The 16,540-nt window shown below is 35.6% G+C and overlaps 1 protein-coding gene across 1 annotated transcript in view; it reads left to right on the top strand.

Annotated features, from left to right (window-relative positions):
- ATP13A5 (ATPase 13A5) overlaps positions 1-16,540 on the top strand; it is a 97,836-nt gene that overhangs the window by 80,222 nt on the left and 1,074 nt on the right. Inside the window, exons 26-29 of the mRNA XM_016136245.2 lie at positions 4,957-5,131; positions 7,595-7,797; positions 13,059-13,147; positions 15,449-15,529. Of these exons, the coding sequence (XP_015991731.2) occupies positions 4,957-5,131; positions 7,595-7,797; positions 13,059-13,147; positions 15,449-15,529 (548 nt within the window). The remainder of the gene's footprint in view (positions 1-4,956; positions 5,132-7,594; positions 7,798-13,058; positions 13,148-15,448; positions 15,530-16,540) is intronic.

Genomic DNA, 16,540 nt, shown 5'->3' with positions numbered 1-16,540 from the left:
AGGGTAATAGATCAGAAGTATAATGCCCTATCAGAATGATAGTACTTTCTCCAAATATTATTCAACAAGTATGTAGCTGGTTCAGTAAATGGGCTGGACTCAGGGTAGGTTGGTCAAATGAGAAACAGAGTTAGGAAACAGCTGCGTTTTTATCCTCTGCTTTCCAACACAAATGCTTTCCCATCCCTACAAGCTCTGTCATCCCACAGGCATATAATTTCCTGGTCAATTATAAATATTAAAGTGGTCTCATCTTCAGACATGAAAACTCTAGGTATTGCAAATTAACATTTTGTATTTCCTTCCATTCAAAGATTTGCTTCCTTTATATCAAGACTGACTTATGGCTTGAAGTGAGCAGTAGGCAAGAAGTTCTCTACTTTTCTTGCAATGGTCTCTACTTTTTCATGGTCTCTACTTTTTCATGGTCTCTACTTACCTCCACTCCAACACTGCTTCAAGGAATATGAGAGAACTTTTTACTTAAGCGGAGTATTATAGTTCTCTCTTGTCAAGTGTTCTCTGACAAGCATCTTAAATTCAGGCAATTTGCATGGAGCTCATTGGTGAGTTCTTGGGTTCTTCAGAGAATCCCTGTGGTTTGGTCTGGACTAGACCTCTCCCTGACAACAGTGGTGCTCTCTCTCTCTCTCTCTCTCTCTCTCTCTCTCTCTCTCTTTCTCTCTGACTCCTCAGGATTCCTTTCAGCAACTGCCTTCTAGTGCCACACACCACAAAGCCTTCTTCTACTGCTGGAACCTCTAGCCCCAGGAGACTGCCCTACTCGGCAGATTCCTCTCAAGGCCCCGCTAGCCTGACTAATTCCCATAGCTTCTACTTAACCTACCAGATTGTGGATGTATAGCTTGTTCTCCCTGCTGCAGTATCTTATTCGCAAATAAGAAAATTTGCAAATTTTAGAGAAAATTTATTTACCTAACTTGAGTCTGATGCCCACCACTAAGCCAATTATTTCTGTGAACGAAGGTGGGGTTGTTTAATGCAGCTCCATTTAGGCCAACCACTCCATATGGGAGGAGGCAGTGTCCAGAAAAGGAGACCGTAGGAGAGAATTCATGCATTATATAAATATTTCTCTTACATAAACTCTATCAGGATTTCAATAACTCCTAACATTGTTTTGGGTCTTTGTTCCCTTGGAGAATCAAATGGAAGATACAGATCTTTTCACCTTAAGAATCTCATGATGCACACTCAAAATTTTGCATGTAGTTTAGGTAAGTTCACGAGCCTCCTGAAATTTGATTTACATAACTTGAAGTGTCCATAATATAAATTAAGCCAACTATTTAAGAGAAGTATACCTACATTAAGTCCAAATGAGGCTGAACAATTAAAAACTGTACTTCGAGAATAGAGTGTGAAACTGCTAAGTCCTCCCATACAGTGAGCCTTGCACTACGTTCAGTAAGGGAGCAAAGTGGAATGAGACAGGTTGTCTTCCCTCAGGGAGCTCACAGTCTGCTGAGTGCTTATAAAAACAACTAGATTTAATTAAAGACTCTAGCAGCAATATGAGTAATGTGCTATGGAAATTCAGAGGAGGTAATTGTTTTATTCAAGAGCTTAATACTGAATAAAATGTAACACTTCACAAGTTCCTCTGCTTGCAATCTGATAGCATATATCACCATCAGCATTTTATGGAAACCTGGACAATTCAGAAAAGCTTTTCTGGCTGCTGAGAAACAATACTTCTATCCAAACTTGTATTTCAGGACTCCTCATTTTATCATTTTTAATTAATGAGATCCATACCACTGCAATAGGCCATAGAGCAGAGAACATGGGGCTTTACAATCAGCCAGACTTGAGTTTACATCACCACCCTGTCATTTACTCACTGTGGGTCTTTAAACTAAGGACTTTACTTCACTGAACCTCTGTTTCTTCACCTGTGAAATAGGAGATAAAATACCTATTTTGCATTCCTTTTGAGGAAATAAATATAATATTTGTGAAACACTAACATGACCTTTGGGCCCTCATAGGGGCCCTAAAATGGTAGTCATTATTTTTATTTTTATCTATAGTCGGGTTTACAGATTCTATGTTGGAAAGTGTTAGAAATTTCTAATATGGAAAAAGTTAAAATATTCTTTATGTAAGGTCTCTGTAACAATCAGCTATTGCCGTAATAATGCTGCATAACAAACCATCCCCAAAACTCAGTGACTTGTAACACCAATTCATAGGTCTATAGTTTGACTGTCATTCGGCTAATCTAGGTGGTCTAAGCTGAGCCATTCTTCTTTAGGATGTAGATCAGTTGGTCTCGGTCTCAACTATAGGTTTGATTCAGGTCTGCTCCATATTTTTCATCATAAGGCCAGGCTTAATGAACAGACCTGGGCATCTTCTCATTGCAGATCTCAAAAAGCAGAGCAAAGAGCAAGCCCAGTTATGCAAGCAGGCCCCAAACCTTTTTTAACATCCCTTTGACCAGAGAAAATCACGTAGTAAAACCAAAATTAAGGAGTTGTAAAGTCCACTCTGCCATGATGAGGCCAATACTTCAATCTACCATAGTCCTTGTATAAAAGAAAAGCCAGAAACTCAATGAACATCTGAGAGAGAGATGACCAAAGTGGGAGAAGCCAGATACACAGATGCAATTACACCTCTTCACTATCCATGGCCTCTTTAGGAACTCTATAGCCACCTTCTACTTTGAACAGTGGAGTGCAGAGAGGACTTCAAGTACTACAGCCTTTGTCTCTGCCTCTTCGAGCACCAAACAGCCTCCTTGTACCCTTCCTCAGCATTGACCACAGTCCACATTCTGTGCCCCTCAGTGACTTCTCACACCACTACCCAGGGTAGGACCAAATTTCACAAGTTAAGAGCACAGCCCCCACTACACTGTCCTCACTTCAGATACCACTGTAAGTTTGGGAGTCTCCATGCCATCCGCACTTTGACTGGCTGGCTACAAATTTGGGGGTTCTCACTACTTCAGTTTCAGTAATTCACATCGACAACTCTCAGAATTTAAGAAAGTGCTATAAATATGATCACATTTTTATTATAGCAAAAGGATACAAATCAGAACCAGCCAAAAGGAGAGACAAAGGGTGAGTGCTGGAAGGGTCTCAGACATGACACTTCTTTTGTCCACTCCTTGGGGAATCTGTTTGTCTCACCCTTCTGGCACATCGATGTGTGACAATATGCCGAGTACTACCAAATAGAGAAGGAAGCTCACCAGAGCTTTGGTGTCTGAAGTTTTTATTGGGCTTCCATTACATAGGCATAATTGATTGAATTATTGTCTATAAGGTCGAACGCAGTCTCCAACTCTCCTCTTCTCCCTGAATATCAAGCTGATATCACCTGGCTAGAATCCCCAACCCTCTAATTTCATGGTTGATCTTTTTGTTCTGACCAGCTTCCATCCTGAATCATCTCTCTAGCATAAACTCTCTCAGGTCCACCATGAGTTGTCTTGTTAGCATAAACTGTCAGGGCCCACCATGAATATCAAAGACACTCCTATCAACTAAAGAAATCTCAAGGATTTAGAGGATACATCCCAGGAAGGCCAGCCAAATTCTTTCTTCTATGGGTTAAGAGGTAACCTCCCGAGAACCTGGGACAAAAGTCAGACAAATCCTTTATTACACAACCCATTTGTGTCTTCATTGGACTTCAAGCTCTTTGAGAGCAGATGAGATGTCCTTCTGTTCTCTGCATAGCCCACATCCTCTAGCCCAGCACCCTCCTGGGGAAACATTGCTTAAATTGGTAAAGGTAAAGGCTTAGTTATAGAGTTTTAGAATGAATGAGCTGGAAGAGCCTTTGGAGACCACTTAAATTCCAGTGCATTTACTTTATTCATGAAAAAATGAAAGACCAGAGAGTTTATGTGATCACCCAGCACACACAGTGAGCAAACTGAAGGTATACTTCAAAGTTTTATTTTCCCAAACTGGACACCTATTTACCACTGACCTCTCCCTACATGCATGAACACAAACCTAAGCATACATATGCTACTTTCTTTTCTTATATCAAAGAAACCAGTGATAGGCTATGAAAACAGAAGAGGTAGGTGATAGATATAAAGGCTAGAACTGAAACATGACTGTGATATAAACCATTAAATGTCATGTATCTAATTTCTGACCTTTCCATGCTTCTTCTCATCTCCGCCCTCAAAAAGTAAATTCTATTTTCATCAGCTTGTTAGAATGTATGGCTTCTAAGAAGGATGTAGTATTTTTTTGGTAGTTGTTCTGTTCAATCTCTGCCCACTGCCAACACCTTACATTAAAAAAATCAATCATAGGTTCAAAAATGCTATAAAATATTTTAATACTCTTATCTGGAAGCAAGATTTTTTAATGAGTTCTTCTTCCCAACCAAGTCTAATGTGCGCTAGCAGTTCTACATTTACACACTTATTCAGGAGGGAGCAGAATACATCTCTAGCCTCTATCCTGGTACACAGAAGTACTCAGAGTATTATGGCTAAATGAATAATATAGTAACCGTTTTTAAAAAAAATAATTCCAACATATGAAGATCAGTCTAGTGAGATGCCTTCTTATTCTTAACTCTCCACTTTCTCATCATCATTAAGAGATAGTAGTAATGCTCACCCACATGGAAGGTCATCTTCTATGTTTACATATTATTCTTGGTCAGTCTGGTTATAGAAAAAAAATATTTACATTCTGCAATATGGTAAATGTATTAATTACAGAACTTTTGAATCCATTACTTTTTGTTTCTGAAGGTGAAACCAAAGCATGAAAGAGACAAAGCCTGATATCATTAAATATGCAACTAGGAAATGTGCTTACCTAGATGTAAATTCTCAATTTATGTGTGTAATGAATCTGGACCCCAATGCAAGACTCAAGATAATATGCTTCTCAATTTTTTATTCTCAAAGATGAAATTCTAACAGGGAAAAATGCATTTGTCTTTCAGTGAGTTTAACCCATGCATACCCAAAGTTGGCTCCATACCGACCAGCAGGACAGCTTCTCTCTCCTTCTTTGCTGTTCTCAGTCTTTTTGAATACCTGTTTCACCTGCACTGTGCAGATTTATGCATTTCTCTCTGTGAAGCAGCAGCCCTGGTACTGTGAGGTCTACAAATACAGGTAATACTCAATTTCTTAGTTTTCTTTTCTGAAGGTAATACAATGAATACCCAATAACATTGCACAACTAAGTTTGAGCACTTACCCTCAAATTTTAACTAACAAAATATGTGTCTCCACACTGCAAAATTTGTGTCTCCATCACTTAAATCAGTGATGAGATGAAATACAGAACACAGTGGACCCCTGGGGTGGGCCACATGGAACAAGTGGAAAGAGATCTTCTTATTGGTTGTTGACGTGTAGATCTAACAGCTGGTTGATTGAATGAATTTATTACTTCTCAAGTGACTTAGATATCATACAGACCAGGGGTCAGCAAACATTTCTTACAGAGGGCCAAACACTAAAGGGTTTGGGCTTTGTGGACTAGATGGAATCTGTTGCAACTACTCAACTATTCTGTTGCGATGGAAAAGCACCTATAGACAACATGTAGACAAATCATAGACCACCTGCAGACAACAAGTGGGTGTGACTGTGTTCCATAAAATTTCCTTTACAAAAACAGTGGTGTGTCAGATCTGGTCTATGGGCTATAGTTTCTTGGCCTTGATATTTAAGAGATTTGCTTAAATTGGTTTGGATTTTTTAAATGAATCTTAAAATTAAGCTGTTATTTGATAGCATCATTGTTCTGATTGAATTGAACACTAGACTTTGGGCAAGTCTCTTCATCTCCCTGGGCTTTAGTTTCTTTAGCTATAAATTAAGGGTAAGATGAGGTGAACTATGCTAGAGATATTTAAACTTCATTTTTTCTGACAAAGCCTGCTTGCTGGGCCTCCAAAAGGAAAGACAAGAAAAGAGCTTCTCTTTTTGAAGCTGGGATTATACAAACTCCCCTTTATTTCACCTTGATCTTGAAGGCATCAGAGCCCCAGGAACCAGTGAATAACAGGTTGAAAACTACTGAATGATGTCTAAGATTGTCATTTGACCCAAATTCAGAAATACAAGTATTACTTGAAATAGAAAATTCATTTTTGTTTCAAAACCAGATTATCCTCCAAATTGGAGTGCATGTACTCAGAAAAGAAAAGGTCTATTGAATCTAGGCAATAACATGTGTAGCCCAAAGGGTGGTAGATGGGTAGTCCTACCTCTATCAGTGAGTTATGCCATACTAACCCTCAACTTTCTTATGTACGATGTAAGTATGTTGTATTAGATATGTTTGGTGTTAAACCCTGACTCAAGCCTTTAAACCCTGTACTCAAGCCTTTTAGTCTATCTGTCCTCTTTGTGCAAGAATGCCTATGACTACGGATTGTTTCATTAATATATTCAGTAAACATTAACTGGACATCTCCTAAATGCAAAGCACATTTTGGGAACTTAGGGAGCCAAGGATAATAAGACTTAGTCTTGCATTTGAGGTCACAATTAGAAAATGAATTTTAACTATAAACAGTTATAATAATAGTAAAAAGTTTCCAACCAAACAAGAATGATAATGGAAACTAATTTGTATTTTGATTATTAAAAAAAAAAAAAAAGAAGAAGAAGAACATTGCAAATAGAGCAGTGAGAACTGGGAAAGCCCATATCTCAAACAAATATTTTTCTGAGAAAATATGTAACCTCACTGTTTTATGTACTATGGATTTGTTGTAAATTTAAGTAAACAACACCAAAAAAATAAAATCAAAAGCAAAATTCCACATTCAGATAACTCTTATCCCAGGGGTAGAAAATAAAAATATGTGAATGAATAATTGCAAAACAATGAGCTAAATTCAGCACTAGCAGGAAGAATGAGGGCACTAGTTATATTTGCCAGAGAAAGTAAAGTTTCAGATAGAGTGATGTTAGAGAGAATTGCATATCTGACTTCAGAGGTGTGCAAATGGTGATACTTAGGGAAAAGGGAATATTCTTATATGGTTAGAGTATAAGGAATGTGGGAGGACTAGCAAAGATAAGGCTGGAAAAGTACGTTGAGACCAGAATACAAAGATTTATGGGCCTGCTTGAGATGTTTGAACTTAATTTATTAGCAATATAAAATCATAGACACTCATAAGCAGGAGAGTGTTATGTTCAGATCCTCAGGAAGAGAGTGGATTAGAGTGGCCGGACTCAAACTCAGGATCCATTGAATGAGGTTTATATTAGTCCATAAAAGAGAAGACAAAACACACACACACACACACACACACACACGTACAAGGTTCATTTACCCTGAACTGAAAGGAATTCCCTAGAAAATTGTCATTCAAGTCCTTTCAAGACAGATCACTTGTTCTAAATGGAAAGTTAGACAAAGAACAATCTTGACTTCCTCTGAATTTTATTTCTGCTTTGTCATTGCAAGAGGTGAGCAAAATATGTCTTGGTAGTTATTGACTGGACCAGTTTGAAAGCTGAGCTCTCATGGTAGTGATTAACTAATTTTTTTTTTCTACCTGCTGGATAAAAATAAAATAAAAAGTTCCATAAATGCTGGTGATTCTTTTGTAGTGAGTGCTTTCTGGACAACCAACATAATTTCTCCACAAATATGAGTTTGGAAAGAAACTGGACTGGAAATGCAACTCTGATCCCTGGTTCAATTTTAAGTTATGAGAGTACCACGTTGTGGCCCATCACCACCATCAACTGTATCACAATTGCATTTATCTTTTCTAAGGGAAAGCCATTTAGAAAACCCATCTACACAAACTGTAAGTATGTGAAGTATATTTCTTTTAAAGTTTTTTTCTACTTTTTCCTCCTTCCCAGAGTTGAAACTCACTTGTGAAATGATTGCCTGAGAAGGAAATAATTGCATTGCTCTAAAATTGAGTAGTGAATGCTAATTTTCATAGATGGTTGAGGCCATGGGCAGAAACCTCCTCATTTGCAAATAAGCACATGCATTATTAAATGGTCACGTGAGTCCTGTCCTATTGTGGGTCATCAAGAAGAATTTTAAGCACATCTATGTGTGTCCAGATATTTTATTGTAAAGGCTTTCCAACCAATGCAAATACAACTTGACCTCTTAGTAACTATAACACTGAGCAAGTTACTTTAATCATTCTGTGCATCTCTTTGATCAGCAGTGAGGATGAAAATGTATTCATGTTCTTAGCCATTCCTTCTTCTCTGAATTGTCCATTTACACTTTTTATCCATTTTTTTTTCTATTGGGTTACTGTTATACTTTTTATTTATTTGTATAAGCTGTTTATTCCTTTGTGATTCTTTTCCATTGTCCTCATGCACAATTGTTCTTATTACAAAATCATATTATCATTTATTTAGTGTTTAAATGTTTTTAATATTTTTTAAATTTAACATTAATTTTGGGATATAATTTGGGATCTAGATCAAACTAGTTTATCTAACCAGTTGTAAGTTTTCCCAGAAGATTTTACTATTTACTATTACTTTGGCCACTTATTTTTCAATTGAATGTAGTGTCACATGATTATACCTATTTATGATTTTCTCATATACATAATTTATATTATATAAGTTTATATTTATATGTTATATATATTAATTTATACATAATTAATATTTTCTAGACTGTCTTTTTTGTTTTATCGATGCCAGCCCATTCTTGATCTTTCACTAAACTTTAAAAATTATAGTTTTATAATAAGTTTTACTAAATAGTAAGATTGGTATATCCTCATTACTCTTCATTTTTCAAAAATTTCTTACTTTTATTTCTTGTTCATTCTTCTAGATAAACTCTAGAATAAATTGTCAGACTTTTAAAAAATCCCCTTTGAGAAAAATTTGTTATACACTTTAGACTTCACTTTTAAGAAATTGTTACATCTCTCCATTTGTTTATTCATACTTCTTTTTATGTCTCTTAGTAAATATTTGTCATTTTCTTTATTATAGATCCTGCACATTTAAGAAACCAATCATATATTTTTTGTAGATTTGTTTATATTGTAAATGATTTTTTTCCCATTATATTTTATAATTAACTTTCACTAATATATATGAAGGGTATAGTGTTGTTCTATATTTATTTTCTCTCCAAAACCTTTTCTGAATTTTGCTATTAATCCTCAATTTTTGAGTGTCTAAAAAGATAATTATTATCATCTGCAAGTAATATTGTTCCTTCTTTCTTTCCAATAGCTAAAATGTTTGTTTATATTTTCTTAGTGCACAGTTCAGAATTTCTAGGACAATGTTAAGTAATAATGATAATAACAGATAGTTCTTCTTAATAAAAATGCTTCTAGTAGTTTTCACTTGTAAATATGATTTCGATATTGGTTTGAGGTAAGCTACATCATGTAAAGAAAAGATCCTTCTATATACAATAAATCAAAGTATGTTTTAAAATCTAAAATGGGAGATGAATTTCATCAAATGCTTTTTCATCACCTACTGAGATGATTATACTTTTTTCTCCTCTGACCTGTTGCTATAATATATTAGTAATCTTATTAAACTTCCTTCATATTCTTGAGCAAATTCTACTTATTTGTAATAGATTATAAATTTTAGTGAATTATATTTTAGAGTTTTTAAATATCTATATTTTATATGGGATGGGTCTGATTTTGTGTATGCATAGTGTTTTGTTAGATTTGGTTTTAAACTTGAGAACTCTTCAAATTTTTCTTCCCCTGAAAAATATTTTGTAGACAATTTGCAAGAACTCAGTAAAATCATCTGGTTTCAAATCATTCTTTTGAAAGAATTATTATTAAAGATTAATTTAGTAGGTTAAACCGTTTTTAAAATAGCAACATTTTTTTACCCAGATAATCCTCATTTCATTGAGATTTATCAGGCTTTTACATAGGATTTTGGGTAGCATTTTCTTATAATTTGTAATGCTTTCTACAACTTTTTTACTATCTTCTCACCCTAATAACATTTATATGTGTTATTTTTTATTTATTTTTACCAGACATGTATTTTTACTGATTGTCTTTAAAGAATCAGCTCTCAGATTTAAAAATTCTGTATGCTTTTTACTTGTTAATTTATTTTTTTATTCTTTTCCTTCTTCTTACTTTCTTTGAAAAAAATTTTAATTTTTCAATTTACTTTAGAATTTATGTATTTTCTTTTATTCTTATAAAATTAGAATGCATTCTAGACCCATAATTGTAGCTTGGGTTGCATTCATTACTTTTCATGTGTCTCTAATTATGACTTAATGTCCTCTTTGACATGATAGTTTTCAGATTAGTGAGTTTAATTCTCAAGTGGAATAGGATTTTATTTTTATTCTCCTACCAGTTTTTCTCAATAGCTTATAAACAAACTTGATTTCTTTTTGGATCCAACAGAATTTTAGAATTTTGTTTTTGATTTGTGTATCAGGAGAGAGTTTTAATTTAAAATTGGTTAATAATTTCTAATTCTATTGTCATTTTAGAGAATGTAGCCTGTAAAACTTCTGCTTCAGAAAATTTACTATAATTTTGTATATCTCATGGCATAAACTCTAATTTTTAATTTTCTAAATAAGTCATAGGTATTAGGAAATCAAGTCTTACTTCTATTCTTAAACTAAAAATGGACATTTACTAAATTAAACCAGTTTTTAACAATTATATTATTTACATTTTTTCTGTTCTCATCTCCCAACCTTCCCTCCCCCCACCATTTTATTTTTTTGTATAGCTGTTTTGCCAAAGGTTTTGAGAGCTTGTTAAGATTTTTTATTTTAAGTTTTGATTTTCTGTAAACTTCTTTCTGAATTTCTTATCATTTTTCTTAATTTTGATACAATGTTTAAAAATGTCCTTGGAGTCACAGCAAATCAAGATTCTGCTTTATGTTTTAAAGTTCATCTCTTATAGTCTTTTTTTTTTATTGTAAATATATTTTACAAGAAAGATATATTATACCAGCTAGCACTTTAATTTAAATAATAGCCACAAAGTCCTTTGCATAAATTGAATTTATTAGAACTGGATTAGTTGCATCATAGCAATTTAAAGCTTTTGGCTAAACTCAAACCTCTATGTCAAACAAAACTGATCATTTTAAATGAAGAAAGTTTTATAAACAAATATTCTAACCAATGTAATCTTATACTAAATCATATTCTTTCAAAGTTACAAGTAAAAAGCCCTTGAAACTACTTTAAAATATACAAGCAATTTTATTTTAATATAATGGAAATGTCTTTACCTTTCTTATCAGCCTTTGACAGAAGATAAACTTGTGATGATGAGATATAGAAAAAGTACAGGTTAAATTTCTATTAAACAGGGGTGAATATTCAGTAACCTTTTTCTTATCTGAAAATAACCTGGAATGGCTTGCCCAGGACTTGTCTTCCCAAATCACCTGTATAAACAGAGCCCTATTCTTTCAAGTTTTCTCATCAATGGTAACTAACTAAGGAGGGCAACATTCACTTCGGTTCTTCATTATGTTTCCCAATCAAAGCTGCATTAAAGGAGAAAGCCTTGTAAATGTTTCCACACTACTCCTTTGTACACAAGCCTGGTCTGCTTTTCAGATCGTTAGTCTGAGGACAGCGGGATGTGCACAGCACTCAGCTCAGTTGTAGTGAGTAGCAGGTTGGAAATTTGGGGCATCATCTTTCCAGCAGCTGGATCCTTGGGCCTTAGAAACAATGAAGTACATGAAAAATCCACATAGCCGTCTCCTGGGAGCTTCTTAGTACCAAGATGTTCAAATTGCTTTATTTTGGAAGATGCAGCTCCAGCTTTTCTTCTCTCTGCCTCACACACTTCTCAAGCAAGCCTGGTTAATTCTTCTGGGAGATGCTACATCTAGTTGTATATATAAAGTGAGGCTTAGATGAATGTGAGGGTGGGTGTAGGCACATAAGGTGAAAACAAAGCTCTTGTTACTTCAAAAATTCATGTTTGTTGTAGAAGAGCAGTTACCTCTGATTTGTGGTTGGTATTGACCTATATAGTTGGGGGCCAGTGGACCATCAACATTGGAATAAATGAGCATAAGACAAAACATAGTTTGTTTATAAGTTTTGAGTTTCTTTATAAGTTTGTTTATAAGTATCGTTTATATCATGGCAACTCTGATTATATTATATGCTATTGTTTTGGCCTGGAGGTTCTGATCCTATCAAAATCACTTATAAGGCACCATCTATAAAGCACTTAAACGCTCTGATGGGCACAGGAGTGGATGGGGCTGGTGGGTAAGAACAGTGACGTTGGCATTTGGGACAGGCTGGGAGAGAGAGAACCAACAGATGTGCATGCTAGGCTTTCACTCTTTCAATTCAGAGCCGCTTTCAAGTGGTTACAGTCTAGTTGATACATAAATGAAGATCATGTAAAGCAGAGTGTGATATACACCCTACTAAATTTAAAAAAAAAAATTGTAAGGAAGGACTAGGGAGTCTTTAAAAAGAAGGTGGTATTTGAACTGGATTTTTAATGAAAAATTAGAATTCTCCAAGACAAGAAGAGTACGATCTATGTAGGTATTTTGTGAACAGAGGCACAGAAGCTAAAAAGTGTTGAGCCTTTGTGCAAGCAGCAGGCTTTTGGCCTAACTTTCCTACGCACATAAGGATGAGTAATCAGAGGTCAGTTTGGAAAGGCTTATTGGAACCATATTGTAGAAGGCCTTGAATGTCAATCGAAGACCCTTCATTGCCTTATTCTCTAGGCAATGAAGAATGAAGGCCTCTCTGGTCACCATTTACATGAGCTGGTCACTGCAGGATGTCCCAGCTCCTTGGGACTCCTCAGTTGAGGTAACTCTTTTATGGAATTCACTATAATACATTTATTAGGAGCTTTCTACGCCCGGCTTTCAAAGAAAGATTTTAAAATATCACCTTTGTCTTGTAAGCATTAGAACATATTTTAAAACATATGAGAATATATCAAAACATCTGAAGATGTAACCTATATTTGCCCAACAAAGATAATTGATTCTGCAATGTGTGCCAAGTTATGTGAAACATTCTTTTAGCATCTAAAAATAATGTTTGGTATTTCTTCAGATATATTCTCATTTCTGCTGATATCTGCCTTGAGTCTCACAGTTTTCATTCTGTTTTCTGATTTTCAAGATATATACCGTGGAATGGAGGTAAGCGGTTTACATTTGCACATCTGGCATGACTCCTATGTGCAATGGGACCATATTTGCATTGTAATTTGCAATTCCGTTATTACCATAGCCTCTCTGACTACTGAATATAGCGAGGCTATTCCCATTTACTAGATGAGCGAATAATATATCTGGATCTCTGACTGTTTTTATAGTATTATCAATTGGAGACATTTATCCTGTTCATATCTGAAATAGTATGTTTAGATACTTTATTCTACTATGTTTATTGTACTAATGGAACAAAAAATTATTAATACAATAATTCTTCAAGTTTAATTCTTCAAAACGTATAGTAGAAACTCTTCAAAATATAGTTGCGAAGAATGAGAAAAAGATTTATAAGCTAATCCTGTCTGTCAAACATTGACTATAGGAATTTTCTTTTAGTGAGCATCATTTGATCCAGAATACAGTGCGTTAAAATTAAACTGATTAAGAAGTTAGTGAACCCAATCTTGGACTCAGCATTGTTGGAGAAATGAGGACAGAGGAGAATTGATTTGACCTCCAATCTACAGTTTTGTTATGAAGATGAGCAATAACCAAGTGAAATGATGGCATGGCCAGCTGAGGCCACCTATGCTTAAAGAAAGTATTTAGATAGACAGAAGTACAAAGAACAGAGGAAGGAGGAGCTCTCACTGTGGCCTGTGCTGTCGTGGGAGGCTTCATGGAGGAGAATACAGCTTCACCTGGGTCTGGAAGGATAGGTTAGATTTCGCTAGGTAGGAGATAGGGGTATTCCCAACCAGGATAACGGCCTGGGCACAAGCAGAGAGGGCTGAAAGAATCTCTTTTGTCTTGGAAATGAAAAGAATGTAGGGTGATAGAGATAAAAATCAAAAGCAAGGTTTGTTTCACAGAACATCTGCAAGTATGGCCAAGACTGAGGCAGCAGGTTGCTGAGTATGAGAAAGGCATGGATGGATGAAGATAGCCAGTGAAGTTTGGACTTAATCCTGAGAAAAGCAAGGAATCATTGAAGATACCTGGGCAGGTTTTTCAGCAGGACATTTAAAGCAGGTTAATTAGATGATGGCAGAAGAACTATATGTGAGAGCAGAGAGGTGTGGAGAGAGAAGCAGTTTGGAAATGAAAGCCTGGACCATTCAGCCATTTAAGAAACAATATGAAGCTTCAGAGTGTGCTTGGCACTGGGTTATGAAGATAAGTAAGGTATGGTTACCACTCAAGTAGTTCAGAAGCTAGGAGGGAAGACCATCTATCATATAAGCAAATAATTCCAAAACAGTATTATGCATGCCTTCCGGGCCAAGGGATGGAGAAGAGACTTCAAGGTCAGGGCAGTAGCAGCAATGAGGGAAAGAGCTAGGTTCTTCGTTATTATCTGACCCATTGCCATATCTTACAGCTTTCTCCAGACAACTGTGCACCCACTGTGCTGTATTTCACAACCCTGAGAAAGGGTGTCTCCACTTGGGGAAAAAAATAGCAAAGTGTTACATTGAAATAACTCGTATCGGAATGGGGATGAATATTAAAGATGAGCATTTAGACACTGTGGAGGGTCTGTGGTTTCAGTCCGAAAGGTAGCTCAGTTCCCTACACAATCAGCCATATTCCATTATTTAGGGTCATAAAGGGGGCTATGTAACCATATTTTCCCCCTATGGTTGTAGCCATGGGAAGTCGTAGCTCTCACACATGTTTAATAAGTGTATTTGGTGGTCAGTATGTATGCTTTAATCCTTAAAAGGAGGTGGGTTGGGTGTGTTTGACTTGCATCCAGCCACTGGATTTAGGACTGAGAAGATTTGTTCAGAAAATATTACCTTCATTTCAGTTAAAATAAACTTTTACTTCTGTCCCCTGTGTTTACCCATAGGTCAATTTTACTGAAAGAATAAACTCCAAGCAGATTTTGTTTGGGGTCAATTATAAGTAATACTCTTATTAGATAAATGATTTAATCTTTTTGTCCTCTTCCCTCTATTTGAAAAGATAAAAATAAAGAGAGACACACAGGCTCCAAAGCATCCTATCTCATGTCTGCAATCAGGGCACATTTACTCAATGTCTGTCATCTGGCAATTGAGGGAGCTCAGGTCAGGAGGCAGTCAGTTCTCAATTGAATTCTGGCTCTGCCATTTATTGGCTCTGAATCCTTGGGCCAGGCACTATAAAGTGGTAAAAGATGTGCCTGCCCTCCAAGTTCAGAGAGTTGTTACAAATATTTAAATTAAATAATATGATTAATGTGCATTTCTCAACGTGTTAAGTATAAAATGTTTAATAGTGGTATTCCTTTTGTAACAGTTGCTCCCAACCATAACGTCATGGAGGGTTTCGATTTTGGTGACAGCCCTCACCCAATTCTGCGTGGCCTTTTTTGTAGAGGTAAAGTAACTTCTATATGGTTCCTACTATTCTTCTGGGGAGATAAACAAATAAAGGGTCTCATTCTCAACAGGCTCATTTTTTAGAGCAAACACTTTTGTCCCCAATAGTGATAGTTATGAAGGGTTTGTAAAAACTGTCCATATTTTATTTGGGGGAAATGTGGGGCGGGGGGGGGGGGTGGAGGGGCGGGGGAATGATTTGAACTTCTTTGAAGCCCACATAGAAATGCTGTCAGAATCAGGAGCAAAGAAAGCAAAACATCAAATTAACTCAAATTTTGCCTCACATGAAGGTATTGTATTATACATTTCCTGGATTCTCAATCATCTAGTAAAGACCAGACCAGGTGACCTTCCAGCTCTAAAATTCTATGAGACCTTTAAGAGTGAAAAGCTGTCTCCAGAAGGGCTTCCTTAATTAAGAGAGAAGGGAAGCCGCTACTTATTCTAGTCAATTCTTACCCTTGAAAGTCTTCCCTATAGCTTTTCTCTTCTACTCAGTGTCACTAAATCACTTTTTCTACTCAGTAAAAGGTTCAGGTACTATATTTTTAAAGAATAGTATTTTAAAAAAAAAGATTTATGTATTGTTCCTTGAGAAAAGGGAACAACCAAATTTAACACACACACTCACACATTAATATCTCGTTATATACAATTAGCATAAAGTTTCACATTTTAACCGAGGGATTCCATTTTTGAGATTATGTTTTAAAAAAAAAAAAAAAGGAGATTTTAAAAACCTTACATGTATGAAGGTATTCATCATGGTGTTATCTACAGTGATAAAATATTAGGCTTGACTCGAATCAAAAGTAGAGATGCTGCTTGTTTAAATAATTAACAGCAGCACAGTCAGCTTTATTTGTGAAACAAGCAAATAAAGGCTTGCTTCTCTTAAAAATAGTTACACAGCAATTTGAAGAAATGTCATATGACCATTAAAATGATTATTAAGAAGACTGTAGCTACAAATTGTATATGGCAGAAAGCCTAGTATAAATAAAGG

Source organism: Rousettus aegyptiacus, unplaced genomic scaffold (assembly GCF_014176215.1).
Source record: "Rousettus aegyptiacus isolate mRouAeg1 unplaced genomic scaffold, mRouAeg1.p scaffold_m13_p_4, whole genome shotgun sequence".
Classification (NCBI taxonomy): Eukaryota; Metazoa; Chordata; class Mammalia; order Chiroptera; family Pteropodidae; genus Rousettus; species Rousettus aegyptiacus.
This window is presented reverse-complemented; position numbering and strand designations above follow the sequence as displayed.